The following is a 15,572-nucleotide window of genomic DNA, read 5'->3' on the forward strand; positions in this document are numbered from 1 at the left end:
ATCGACATCCCAGATGGCCCGGGGGAACGATGGGTTAACTGCCGTTGCTCAAGGGTGTCGAGAAGGATTTATAGGCTGTAAAAACAAGGACAGTGTAGTGTGTGTGTACTCACTAGGGACTCTGTTGATTGCCCGGAGCGGCCGCAGAACGCGTACGGTCCTGATAGCTGACAGACTGGCGTTGTGTCCGTCCAGAGAATACTCCATCATCCTACAGGACAGAGAGAGAGAGGTCGCACACGTTAGAATAGATATTCACCTTGTACCGCCCGACCTGGGTTCACACAGGGGGTCACACAGGGGTGAAAGTTAGCCGGGTACGGTCCGGGAGCCAGAAATACTGGCGGTACCGCGAACCGGTAAAACAGTAGACCATCACAAATATAGCACCACCTTTTGGTTTACACCTTTCTATTATAATAGTAACTGAAGTCTGGACACTGACTGTAGGTCTCATGTAGTCTATTATAATATAGTAATAGTAATTGAAGTCTGGACACTGACTGTAGTCTATTATAATAGTAACTGAAGTCTGGACACTGACTGTAGTCTATTATAATAGTAACTGAAGTCTGGACACTGACTGTAGTCTATTATAATAGTAACTGAAGTCTGGACACTGACTGTAGGCCTCATGTAGTCTATTATTACATTAACTGAAGTCTGGACACTGACTGTAGGTCTATTATAATATTAAATGAAGTCTGGACACTGACTGTAGTCTATTATAATAGTAACTGAAGTCTGGACACTGACTGTAGGTCTCATGTAGTCTATTATAATAGTAACTGAAGTCTGGACACTGACTGTAGTCTATTATAATAGTAACTGAAGTCTGGACACTGACTGTAGACCTCATGTAGTCTATTATTACATTAACTGAAGTCTGGACACTGACTGTAGTCTATTATAATAGTAACTGAAGTCTGGACACTGACTGTAGTCTATTATAATATTAACTGAAGTCTGGACACTGACTGTAGTCTATTATAATATTAACTGAAGTCTGGACACTGACTGTAGTCTATTATAATAGTAACTGAAGTCTGGACACTGACTGTAGTCTATTATAATATTAACTGAAGTCTGGACACTGACTGTAGGTCTCATGTAGTCTATTATAATATTAACTGAAGTCTGGACACTGACTGTAGGTCTCATCTAGTCTATTATAATATTAACTGAAGTCTGGACACTGACTGTAGTCTATTATAATAGTAACTGAAGTCTGGACACTGACTGTAGACCTCATGTAGTCTATTATTACATTAACTGAAGTCTGGACACTGACTGTAGGTCTCATGTAGTCTATTATCATATTAACTGAAGTCTGGACACTGACTGTAGGCCTCATGTAGTCTATTATAATATTAACTGAAGTCTGGACACTGACTGTAGGCCTCATGTAGTCTATTATAATAGTAACTGAAGTCTGGACACTGACTGTAGTCTATTATAATAGTAACTGAAGTCTGGACACTGACTGTAGACCTCATGTAGTCTATTATTACATTAACTGAAGTCTGGACACTGACTGTAGGTCTCATGTTCATGTCTCATGTCTCATGTTCCCAAGAAAGCTAAGGTAACTGAGCTAAACGACTACCGCCCCGTAGCACTCACATCCGTCATCATGAAGTGCTTTGAGAGACTAGTCAAGGACCATATCACCTCCACCCTACCTGACACCCTAGACCCACTCCAATTTGCTTACCGCCCAAATAGGTCCACAGATGATGCAATCTCAACCACACTGCACACTGCCCTAACCCATCTGGACAAGAGGAATACCTATGTGAGAATGCTGTTCATCGACTACAGCTCAGCATTCAACACCATAGTACCCTCCAAGCTCGTCATCAAGCTCGAGACCCTGGGTCTCGACCCCGCCCTGTGCAACTGGGTACTGGACTTCCTGACGGGCCGCCCCCAGGTGGTGAGGGTAGGCAACAACATCTCCTCCCCGCTGATCCTCAACACTGGGGCCCCACAAGGGTGCGTTCTGAGCCCTCTCCTGTACTCCCTGTTCACCCACGACTGCGTGGCCACGCACGCCTCCAACTCAATCATCAAGTTTGCGGACGACACAACAGTGGTAGGCTTGATTACCAACAACGATGAGACGGCCTACAGGGAGGAGGTGAGGGCCCTCGGAGTGTGGTGTCAGGAAAATAACCTCACACTCAACGTCAACAAAACTAAGGAGATGATTGTGGACTTCAGGAAACAGCAGAGGGAACACCCCCCTATCCACATCGATGGAACAGTAGTGGAGAGGGTAGCAAGTTTTAAGTTCCTCGGCATACACACCACAGACAAACTGAATTGGTCCACTCACACAGACAGCATCGTGAAGAAGGCGCAGCAGCGCCTCAGGAGGCTGAAGAAATTCGGCTTGTCACCAAAAGCACTCACAAACTTCTACAGATGCACAATCGAGAGCATCCTGGCGGGCTGTATCACCGCCTGGTATGGTAACTGCACCGCCCTCAACCGTAAGGCTCTCCAGAGGGTAGTGAGGTCTGCACAACGCATCACCGGGGGCAAACTACCTGCCCTCCAGGACACCTACACCACCCGATGTCACAGGAAGGCCATAAAGATCATCAAGGACATCAACCACCCGAGCCACTGCCTGTTCACCCCGCTATCATCCAGAAGGCGAGGTCAGTACAGGTGCATCAAAGCTGGGACCGAGAGACTGAAAAACAGCTTCTATCTCAAGGCCATCAGACTGTTAAACAGCCACCACTAACACTGACACTGACTCAACTCCAGCCACTTTAATAATGGGAATTGATGGGAAATGACGTAAATATATCACTAGCCACTTTAAACAATGCTACCTTATATAAATGTTACTTACCCTACATTATTCATCTCATATGCATACATATATACTGTACTCTATATCATCGACGGTATCCTTATGTAATACATGTATCACTAGCCACTTTATACTATACTATGCCACTTTGTTTACATACTCATCTCATTTGTACATACTGTACTCGATACCATCTACTGTATCTTGCCTATGCTGCTCTGTACCATCACTCATTCATATATCCTTATGTACATATTCTTTATCCCCTTACACTGTGTACAAGACAGTAGTTTTGGAATTGTTAGTTAGATTACTTGTTATTACTGCATTGTCGAAACTAGAAGCACAAGCATTTCGCTACACTCGCACTAACATCTGCTAACCATGTGTATGTGACAAATAAAATTTGACTTGATTTGATGTAGTCTATTATCATATTAACTGAAGTCTGGACACTGACTAGGCCTCATGTAGTCTATTATAATATTAACTGAAGTCTGGACACTGACTGTAGGCCTCATGTAGTCTATTATAATAGTAACTGAAGTCTGGACACTGACTGGAGGCCTCATGTAGTCTATTATCATATTAACTGAAGTCTGGACACTGACTGTAGGCCTCATGTAGTCTATTATAATATGAACTGAAGTCTGGACACTGACTGTAGTCTATTATAATATTAACTGAAGTCTGGACACTGACTGTAGGCCTCATGTAGTCTATTATAATATTAACTGAAGTCTGGACACTGACTGTAGGCCTCATGTAGTCTATTATAATATTAACTGAAGTCTGGACACTGACTGTAGGTCTATTATAATATTAACTGAAGTCTGGACACTGACTGTAGGTCTCATGTAGTCTATTATAATATTAACTGAAGTCTGGACACTGACTGTAGTCTATTATAATATGAACTGAAGTCTGGACACTGACTGTAGGTCTCATGTAGTCTATTATAATATTAACTGAAGTCTGGACACTGACTGTAGTCTATTATAATATTAACTGAAGTCTGGACACTGACTGTAGGTCTCATGTAGTCTATTATAATATTAACTGAAGTCTGGACACTGACTGTAGGCCTCATGTAGTCTATTATAATATTAACTGAAGTCTGGACACTGACTGTAGGTCTCACGTAGTATATTATTATATTAACTGAAGTCTGGACACTGACTGTAGGTCTCATGTAGTCTATTATAATATTAACTGAAGTCTGGACACTGACTGTAGGCCTCATGTAGTCTATTATAATAGTAACTGAAGTCTGGACACTGACTGTAGGTATCATGTAGTCTATTATAATATTAACTGAAGTCTGGACACTGACTGTAGGCCTCATGTAGTCTATTATAATATTAACTGAAGTCTGGACACTGACTGTAGTCTATTATAATATTAACTGAAGTCTGGACACTGACTGTAGGCCTCATGTAGTCTATTATAATATTAACTGAAGTCTGGACACTGACTGTAGGCCTCATGTAGTCTATTATAATATTAACTGAAGTCTGGACACTGACTGTAGGTCTATTATAATATGAACTGAAGTCTGGACACTGACTGTAGGTCTATTATAATATTAACTGAAGTCTGGACACTGACTGTAGGTCTCATGTAGTCTATTATAATATTAACTGAAGTCTGGACACTGACTGTAGGTCTCATGTAGTCTATTATAATATGAACTGAAGTCTGGACACTGACTGTAGGTCTCATGTAGTCTATTATAATATGAACTGAAGTCTGGACACTGACTGTAGGTCTATTATAATAGTAACTGAAGTCTGGACACTGACTATAGGTCTCATGTAGTCTATTATAATATGAACTGAAGTCTGGACACTGACTGTAGGTCTATTATAATAGTAACTGACGTCTGGACACTGACTGTAGACCTCATGTAGTCTATTATCTGTGCTATAGTATCATATAGTATCTGTGCTTTAGAATCAAGTAGGCTAACGACATGTAGCCTGCCGCCAGTATCTGTGCTTTAGAATCAAGTAGCCTGCCACCAGTATCTGTGCTTTAGAATCAAGTAGCCTGCCACCAGTATCTGTGCTTTAGAATCAAGTAGCCTGCCACCAGTATCTGTGCTTTAGAATCAAGTAGCCTGCCGCCAGTATCTGTGCTTTAGAATCAAGTAGCCTGCCACCAGTATCTGTGCTTTAGAATCAAGTAGCCTGCCACCAGTATCTGTGCTTTAGAGATGGAACTATCTTTATTGACTCTCGTTGCGGCCTGTACTTCCTTAAAAAACAGGACTCTGAATAAAAATGCATAAACAACTGAAACAATGTCTATTTCTACACCAGCCAATCACTCACCTGCCAGGATGACAGACAGCACCTGACCTCACTGCCTCTCACAGGAAGTCAACAACTGAAACCATGTCTATTTCTGCACCAGCCAATCACTCACCTGCCAGGATGACAGACAGCACCTGACCTCACTGCTGTCATGACGTTGGCCTGGGGGGTAGGTTTATGACCGTCATAAATACCTCTCCCCTCCTTTTATCCTCTCTCTACCCTACTGATGTGACATTTGAAAAAATCCCTTGGTTAACATAGAGATTCTGGGAACATCAGAAGGTGGGGGGAAATGAACTATATTTTGGTAATCCGACCAGTTGAACATATGCGGTGGTACTTAATGAATATGATGTCAGGTTGTCATCTGAGACATTCTCATCAATGATAAGATGACATAAACTCTACAGTGGAAAGTCTGCACATTGTAGTTATCGGATTCACATGGAATTGTTGTTCAATTTAAATGTTTGAATGTGAAATTATTGGTGAAAGGATTACATTTAATTTTAGCTTCCAAATGAGAGGTTTGGGTTTTCATAAGGTTAGGGCTCTGCTCAATCAGTGGCCCGCCCCTGTGAAGAGACGTGGGCTGTAGACTGTGAAACACACTCTTCTCCCTCCACTATATAAAGCCTTGACAACATTATAACCTCCTGTTCCGGATACATTAGGATGACGATCCGATGTCAAAATGGTTCAGATAATAACTACAGAACGAAGTCAACCTCAGCGTGAGCTTTGGTTGCGAATGGTATGAACTTTGAACTCTTATTTACAATAGAAGTGATACCTCCTAGCCGTTGAGTTAGCAACAGCAGCTGCAAATGTGGGCTAGGAAAGAACAGACAGAGTATCCCATCTACCACACAACAACGTTACTACAACATATCCAATTCAGATACATTCTTCAAAGGACAACACACATAGTCTCCTAACACACATAGCCACAAAAACTGAACATCAACCCTGTCAGACCCTAAAGAACTGAACATCAACCCTGTCTGACCCTAAAGAACTGAACATCAACCCTGTCAGACCCTAAAGAACTGAACATCAACCCTCTCCGACCCTAAAGAACTGAACATCAACCCTGTCAGACCCTAAAGAACTGAACATCAACCCTGTCAGACCCTAAAGAACTGAACATCAACCCTGTCAGACCCTAAAGAACTGAACATAAACCCTCTCCGACCCTATAGAACTGAACATCAACCCTGTCAGACCCTAAAAAACTGAACATCAACCCTGTCAGACCCTAAAGTACTGAACATCAACCCTGTCAGACCCTAAAGAACTGAACATCAACCCTGTCAGACCCTAAAAAACTGAACATCAACCCTGTCAGACCCTAAAGAACTGAACATCAACCCTGTCAGACCCAAAAGAACTGAACATCGACCCTGTCAGACCCTAAAGAACTGAACATCGACCCTGTCAGACCCTAAAGAACTGAACATCGACCCTGTCAGACCCTAAAGAACTGAACATCAACCCTGTCAGACCCTAAAGAACTGAACATCAACCCTGTCCGACCCTAAAACAATGATCTGACACACTAGTTCCCTCTGTATTTGTCATAGTGCAGATAACCTATCCCCTGGCTTTGTGTGTGTGTGTGTGTGTGTGTGTGTGTGTGTGTGTGTGTGTGTGTGTGTGTGTGTGTGTGTGTGTGTGTGTGTGTGTGTGTGTGTGTGTCTGTGTGCACCTCACAGTGAGTAAAGGGGTAATGCTGTGTGTCTGAGGTGACCGCTGCTGTCTGCTTAGTTAACGTCTCTTACACACAAACAAACACACACACACACACACACACACACACACACACAAACACACACACACACACACACACACAAACACACACACACACACTTTTCTCCTTGCCTGAAACAGTGACATTGAACGTGTGTTTCTCCCAGCAGGCTACAAACTCCATCACCTCACGGGCTGCTTCACACCCGACCGTGATTGGGAGTCTCATAGGGCCGGCGCACCATTGGCCCGGCGTCGTCCGGGTTTGACCCGGGGGTAGGCCCCGTCATTGTTAATAAGAATTTGTTCTGAACTGACTTGCCTCGTTAAATAACGGTTACATTTATATAAGAAACGAAAATACTTTAGCAGCAGACTTAAAGAACGTCCTCGTGTGTCTCTGGAATCAAAAACAGAATCTAGAGAAGGTTCTATAGGTTCTATTTTGATGTTCTCTTGTCCCTGACCGCCTGACTAACCCCTGAGCATTGTGGGAATAGAACCCTTACCCTGCCATGACGATGAAGAAGTCCAGTCGGTTCCAGGTGTCGCCAAGGTAACACTTAGAACCGAAGATCCCCAGAGCCACCATCTTGATGACCATCTCCACCGCGAAAAACGCAAAGATACAGTCGTCAAACACCTAGAACAGACAAAGATACAGTCATCAAACACCTAGAACAGTAGAACAGACAAAGATACAGTCATCAAACACCCAGAACAGTAGAACAGACAAAGATACAGTCATCAAACACCTAGAAGAGACAAAGATACAGTCATCAAACACCCAGAGCAGACAAAGATAAAGTCGTCAAACACCTAGAACAGACAAAGATACAGTCATCAAACACCTAGAACAGTAGAACAGACAAAGATACAGTCATCAAACACCCAGAACAGTAGAACAGACAAATATACAGTCATCAAACACCCAGAACAGTAGAACAGACAAAGATACAGTCATCAAACACCCAGAGCAGACAAAGATAAAGTCATCAAACACCTAGAACAGACAAAAGATACAGTCATCAAACACCCAGAACAGTAGAACAGACAAAGATACAGTCATCAAACACCTAGAACAGACAAAGATACAGTCATCAAACACCTAGAACAGACAAAGATACAGTCATCAATCACCTAGAACAGACAACGATACAGTCATCAAACACCTAGAACAGACAAAGATACAGTCATCAAACACCCAGAACAGTAGAACAGACAAAGATACAGTCATCAAACACCTAGAACAGACAAAGATACAGTCATCAAATACCTAGAACAGTAGAACAGACAAAGATACAGTCATCAAATACCTAGAACAGTAGAACAGACAAAGATACAGTCATCAAACACCCAGAACAGTAGAACAGACAAATATACAGTCATCAAACACCCAGAACAGACAAAGATACAGTCATCAAACACCTAGAACAGACAAAGATACAGTCATCAAACACCTAGAACAGTAGAACAGACAAAGATACAGTCATCAAACACCCAGAACAGACAAAGATAGTCATCAAACACCCAGAACAGTAGAACAGACAAAGATAAAGTCATCAAACACCTAGAACAGACAAAGATACAGTCATCAAACACCCAGAACAGTAGAACAGACAAAGATACAGTCATCAAACACCTAGAACAGACAAAGATACAGTCATCAAACACCTAGAACAGTAGAACAGACAAAGATACAGTCAACAAACACCTAGAACAGACAAAGATACAGTCATCAAACACCCAGAACACTAGAACAGACAAAGATACAGTCATCAAACACCTAGAACAGACAAAGATACAGTCATCAAACACCCAGAACAGACAAAGATACAGTCATCAAACACCTAGAACAGACAAAGATACAGTCATCAAACACCTAGAACAGTAGAACAGACAAAGATACAGTCATCAAACACCCAGAACAGTAGAACAGACAAAGATACAGTCATCAAACACCTAGAACAGACAAAGATACAGTCATCAAACACCTAGAACAGACAAAGATACAGTCATCAATCACCTAGAACAGACAACGATACAGTCATCAAACACCCAGAACAGTAGAACAGACAAAGATACAGTCATCAAACACCTAGAACAGACAAAGATACAGTCATCAAACACCCAGAACAGACAAAGATACAGTCATCAAACACCTAGAACAGACAAAGATACAGTCATCAAACACCTAGAACAGTAGAACAGACAAAGATACAGTCATCAAACACCCAGAACAGTAGAACAGACAACGATACAGTCATCAAACACCTAGAACAGACAAAGATACAGTCATCAAACACCTAGAACAGTAGAACAGACAAAGATACAGTCATTAAACACCTAGAACAGTAGAACAGACACAGATACAGTCATCAAACACCTAGAACAGTAGAACAGACAAAGATACAGTCATCAAACACCTAGAACAGTAGAACAGACAAAGATACAGTCATCAAACACCTAGAACAGTAGAACAGACAAAGATACAGTCATTAAACACATAGAACAGACAAAGATACAGTCATCAAACACCTAGAACAGACAAAGATACAGTCATTAAACACCTAGAACAGACAAAGATACAGTCACCAAACACCTAGAACAGACAAAGATACAGTCATCAAACACCTATAACAGTAGAACAGACAAAGATAGTCATCAAACACCTAGAACAGTAGAACAGACAAAGATACAGTCATCAAACACCCAGAACAGACAAAGATACAGTCATCAAACACCCAGAACAGTAGAACAGACAAAGATACAGTCATCAAACACCTAGAACAGACAAAGATACAGTCATCAAACACCTAGAACAGACAAAGATACAGTCATCAATCACCTAGAACAGACAACGATACAGTCATCAAACACCTAGAACAGACAAAGATACAGTCATCAAACACCCAGAACAGTAGAACAGACAAAGATACAGTCATCAAACACCTAGAACAGACAAAGATACAGTCATCAAATACCTAGAACAGTAGAACAGACAAAGATACAGTCATCAAATACCTAGAACAGTAGAACAGACAAAGATACAGTCATCAAACACCCAGAACAGTAGAACAGACAAATATACAGTCATCAAACACCCAGAACAGACAAAGATACAGTCATCAAACACCTAGAATAGACAAAGATACAGTCATCAAACACCTAGAACAGTAGAACAGACAAAGATACAGTCATCAAACACCCAGAACAGACAAAGATACAGTCATCAAACACCCAGAACAGTAGAACAGACAAAGATAAAGTCATCAAACACCTAGAACAGACAAAGATACAGTCATCAAACACCCAGAACAGTAGAACAGACAAAGATACAGTCATCAAACACCTAGAACAGACAAAGATACAGTCATCAAACACCCAGAACAGACAAAGATACAGTCATCAAACACCTAGAACAGACAAAGATACAGTCATCAAACACCTAGAACAGTAGAACAGACAAAGATACAGTCAACAAACACCTAGAACAGACAAAGATACAGTCATCAAACACCCAGAACAGTAGAACAGACAAAGATACAGTCAACAAACACCTAGAACAGACAAAGATACAGTCATCAAACACCTAGAACAGTAGAACAGACAAAGATACAGTCATCAAACACCTAGAACAGACAAAGATACAGTCATCAAACACCCAGAACAGACAAAGATACAGTCATCAAACACCTAGAACAGACAAAGATACAGTCATCAAACACCTAGAACAGTAGAACAGACAAAGATACAGTCATCAAACACCCAGAACAGTAGAACAGACAAAGATACAGTCATCAAACACCTAGAACAGACAAAGATACAGTCATCAAACACATAGAACAGACAAAGATACAGTCATCAATCACCTAGAACAGACAACGATACAGTCATCAAACACCCAGAACAGTAGAACAGACAAAGATACAGTCATCAAACACCTAGAACAGACAAAGATACAGTCATCAAACACCCAGAACAGACAAAGATACAGTCATCAAACACCTAGAACAGACAAAGATACAGTCATCAAACACCTAGAACAGTAGAACAGACAAAGATACAGTCATCAAACACCCAGAACAGTAGAACAGACAAAGATACAGTCATCAAACACCTAGAACAGACAAAGATACAGTCATCAAACACCTAGAACAGACAAAGATACAGTCATCAATCACCTAGAACAGACAACGATACAGTCATCAAACACCTAGAACAGTAGAACAGACAAAGATACAGTCAACAAACACCTAGAACAGACAAAGATACAGTCATCAAACACCCAGAACAGTAGAACAGACAAAGATAAAGTCATCAAACACCTAGAACAGACAAAGATACAGTCATCAAACACCTAGAACAGTAGAACAGACAAAGATACAGTCATCAAACACCCAGAACAGTAGAACAGACAAAGATACAGTCATCAAACACCTAGAACAGACAAAGATACAGTCATCAAACACCTAGAACAGACAAAGATACAGTCATCAAACACCTAGAACAGTAGAACAGACAAAGATACAGTCATCAAACACCTAGAACAGTAGAACAGACAAAGATACAGTCATCAAACACCTAGAACAGACAAAGATACAGTCAACAAACACCTAGAACAGTAGAACAGACAAAGATACAGTCATCAAACACCCAGAACAGACAAAGATACAGTCATCAAACACCTAGAACATACAGTCATCAAACACCTAGAACAGTAGAACAGACAAAGATACAGTCATCAAATACCCAGAACAGACAAAGATACAGTCATCAAACACCCAGAACAGTAGAACAGACAAAGATAAAGTCATCAAACACCTAGAACAGACAAAGATACAGTCATCAAACACCCAGAACAGTAGAACAGACAAAGATACAGTCATCAAACACCTAGAACAGACAAAGATACAGTCATCAAACACCCAGAACAGACAAAGATACAGTCATCAAACACCTAGAACAGACAAAGATACAGTCATCAAACACCTAGAACAGTAGAACAGACAAAGATACAGTCAACAAACACCTAGAACAGACAAAGATACAGTCATCAAACACCCAGAACAGTAGAACAGACAAAGATAAAGTCATCAAACACCTAGAACAGACAAAGATACAGTCATCAAACACCCAGAACAGTAGAACAGACAAAGATACAGTCATCAAACACCTAGAACAGACAAAGATACAGTCATCAAACACCCAGAACAGACAAAGATACAGTCATCAAACACCTAGAACAGACAAAGATACAGTCATCAAACACCTAGAACAGTAGAACAGACAAAGATACAGTCATCAAACACCCAGAACAGTAGAACAGACAAAGATACAGTCATCAAACACCTAGAACAGACAAAGATACAGTCATCAAACACCCAGAACAGTAGAACAGACAAAGATACAGTCATCAAACACCTAGAACAGACAAAGATACAGTCATCAAACACCCAGAACAGACAAAGATACAGTCATCAAACACCTAGAACAGACAAAGATACAGTCATCAAACACCTAGAACAGTAGAACAGACAAAGATACAGTCATCAAACACCCAGAACAGTAGAACAGACAAAGATACAGTCATCAAACACCTAGAACAGACAAAGATACAGTCATCAAATACCTAGAACAGTAGAACAGACAAAGATACAGTCATCAAATACCTAGAACAGTAGAACAGACAAAGATACAGTCATCAAACACCCAGAACAGTAGAACAGACAAATATACAGTCATCAAACACCCAGAACAGACAAAGATACAGTCATCAAACACCTAGAACAGACAAAGATACAGTCATCAAACACCTAGAACAGTAGAACAGACAAAGATACAGTCATCAAACACCCAGAACAGACAAAGATAGTCATCAAACACCCAGAACAGTAGAACAGACAAATATAAAGTCATCAAACACCTAGAACAGACAAAGATACAGTCATCAAACACCCAGAACAGTAGAACAGACAAAGATACAGTCATCAAACACCTAGAACAGACAAAGATACAGTCATCAAACACCCAGAACAGACAAAGATACAGTCATCAAACACCTAGAACAGACAAAGATAAAGTCATCAAACACCTAGAACAGTAGAACAGACAAAGATACAGTCAACAAACACCTAGAACAGACAAAGATACAGTCATCAAACACCTAGAACACTAGAACAGACAAAGATAAAGTCATCAAACACCTAGAACAGACAAAGATACAGTCATCAAACACCCAGAACAGTAGAACAGACAAAGATACAGTCATCAAACACCTAGAACAGACAAAGATACAGTCATCAAACACCCAGAACAGACAAAGATACAGTCATCAAACACCTAGAACAGACAAAGATACAGTCATCAAACACCTAGAACAGTAGAACAGACAAAGATACAGTCATCAAACACCCAGAACAGTAGAACAGACAAAGATACAGTCATCAAACACCTAGAACAGACAAAGATACAGTCATCAAACACCTAGAACAGACAAAGATACAGTCATCAATCACCTAGAACAGACAACGATACAGTCATCAAACACCCAGAACAGTAGAACAGACAAAGATACAGTCATCAAACACCTAGAACAGACAAAGATACAGTCATCAAACACCCAGAACAGACAAAGATACAGTCATCAAACACCTAGAACAGACAAAGATACAGTCATCAAACACCTAGAACAGTAGAACAGACAAAGATACAGTCATCAAACACCCAGAACAGTAGAACAGACAACGATACAGTCATCAAACACCTAGAACAGACAAAGATACAGTCATCAAACACCTAGAACAGTAGAACAGACAAAGATACAGTCATTAAACACCTAGAACAGTAGAACAGACACAGATACAGTCATCAAACACCTAGAACAGTAGAACAGACAAAGATACAGTCATCAAACACCTAGAACAGTAGAACAGACAAAGATACAGTCATCAAACACCTAGAACAGTAGAACAGACAAAGATACAGTCATTAAACACATAGAACAGACAAAGATACAGTCATCAAACACCTAGAACAGACAAAGATACAGTCATTAAACACCTAGAACAGACAAAGATACAGTCACCAAACACCTAGAACAGACAAAGATACAGTCATCAAACACCTATAACAGTAGAACAGACAAAGATAGTCATCAAACACCTAGAACAGTAGAACAGACAAAGATACAGTCATCAAACACCCAGAACAGACAAAGATACAGTCATCAAACACCCAGAACAGTAGAACAGACAAAGATACAGTCATCAAACATCTAGAACAGACAAAGATACAGTCATCAAACACCTAGAACAGACAAAGATACAGTCATCAATCACCTAGAACAGACAACGATACAGTCATCAAACACCTAGAACAGACAAAGATACAGTCATCAAACACCCAGAACAGTAGAACAGACAAAGATACAGTCATCAAACACCTAGAACAGACAAAGATACAGTCATCAAATACCTAGAACAGTAGAACAGACAAAGATACAGTCATCAAATACCTAGAACAGTAGAACAGACAAAGATACAGTCATCAAACACCCAGAACAGTAGAACAGACAAAGATACAGTCATCAAACACCCAGAACAGACAAAGATACAGTCATCAAACACCTAGAACAGACAAAGATACAGTCATCAAACACCTAGAACAGTAGAACAGACAAAGATACAGTCATCAAACACCCAGAACAGACAAAGATACAGTCATCAAACACCCAGAACAGTAGAACAGACAAAGATAAAGTCATCAAACACCTAGAACAGACAAAGATACAGTCATCAAACACCCAGAACAGTAGAACAGACAAAGATACAGTCATCAAACACCTAGAACAGACAAAGATACAGTCATCAAACACCCAGAACAGACAAAGATACAGTCATCAAACACCTAGAACAGACAAAGATACAGTCATCAAACACCTAGAACAGTAGAACAGACAAAGATACAGTCAACAAACACCTAGAACAGACAAAGATACAGTCATCAAACACCCAGAACAGTAGAACAGACAAAGATAAAGTCATCAAACACCTAGAACAGACAAAGATACAGTCATCAAACACCCAGAACAGTAGAACAGACAAAGATACAGTCATCAAACACCTAGAACAGACAAAGATACAGTCATCAAACACCCAGAACAGACAAAGATACAGTCATCAAACACCTAGAACAGACAAAGATACAGTCATCAAACACCTAGAACAGTAGAACAGACAAAGATACAGTCATCAAACACCCAGAACAGTAGAACAGACAAAGATACAGTCATCAAACACCTAGAACAGACAAAGATACAGTCATCAAACACCTAGAACAGACAAAGATACAGTCATCAATCACCTAGAACAGACAACGATACAGTCATCAAACACCCAGAACAGTAGAACAGACAAAGATACAGTCATCAAACACCTAGAACAGACAAAGATACAGTCATCAAACACCCAGAACAGACAAAGATACAGTCATCAAACACCTAGAACAGACAAAGATACAGTCATCAAACACCTAGAACAGTAGAACAGACAAAGATACAGTCATCAAACACCCAGAACAGTAGAACAGACAAAGATACAGTCATCAAACACCTAGAACAGACAAAGATACAGTCATCAAACACCTAGAACAGACAAAGATACAGTCATCAATCACCT

General features: G+C 40.5%; 1 protein-coding gene across 1 annotated transcript in view; it reads right to left on the reverse strand.

Annotated features, from left to right (window-relative positions):
* LOC110514177 (voltage-dependent T-type calcium channel subunit alpha-1H-like) overlaps positions 1–15,572 on the reverse strand; it is a 158,121-nt gene that overhangs the window by 98,206 nt on the left and 44,343 nt on the right. Inside the window, exons 4-5 of the mRNA XM_036972118.1 lie at positions 7,404–7,537; positions 114–211 (exon numbers count right to left, since the gene is read on the reverse strand). Coding sequence (XP_036828013.1) covers positions 114–211; positions 7,404–7,537 — 232 coding nt within the window. The remainder of the gene's footprint in view (positions 1–113; positions 212–7,403; positions 7,538–15,572) is intronic.

The sequence above is a fragment of the Oncorhynchus mykiss genome, unplaced genomic scaffold (assembly GCF_013265735.2).
Source record: "Oncorhynchus mykiss isolate Arlee unplaced genomic scaffold, USDA_OmykA_1.1 un_scaffold_120, whole genome shotgun sequence".
NCBI classification, from domain to species: domain Eukaryota; kingdom Metazoa; phylum Chordata; class Actinopteri; order Salmoniformes; family Salmonidae; genus Oncorhynchus; species Oncorhynchus mykiss.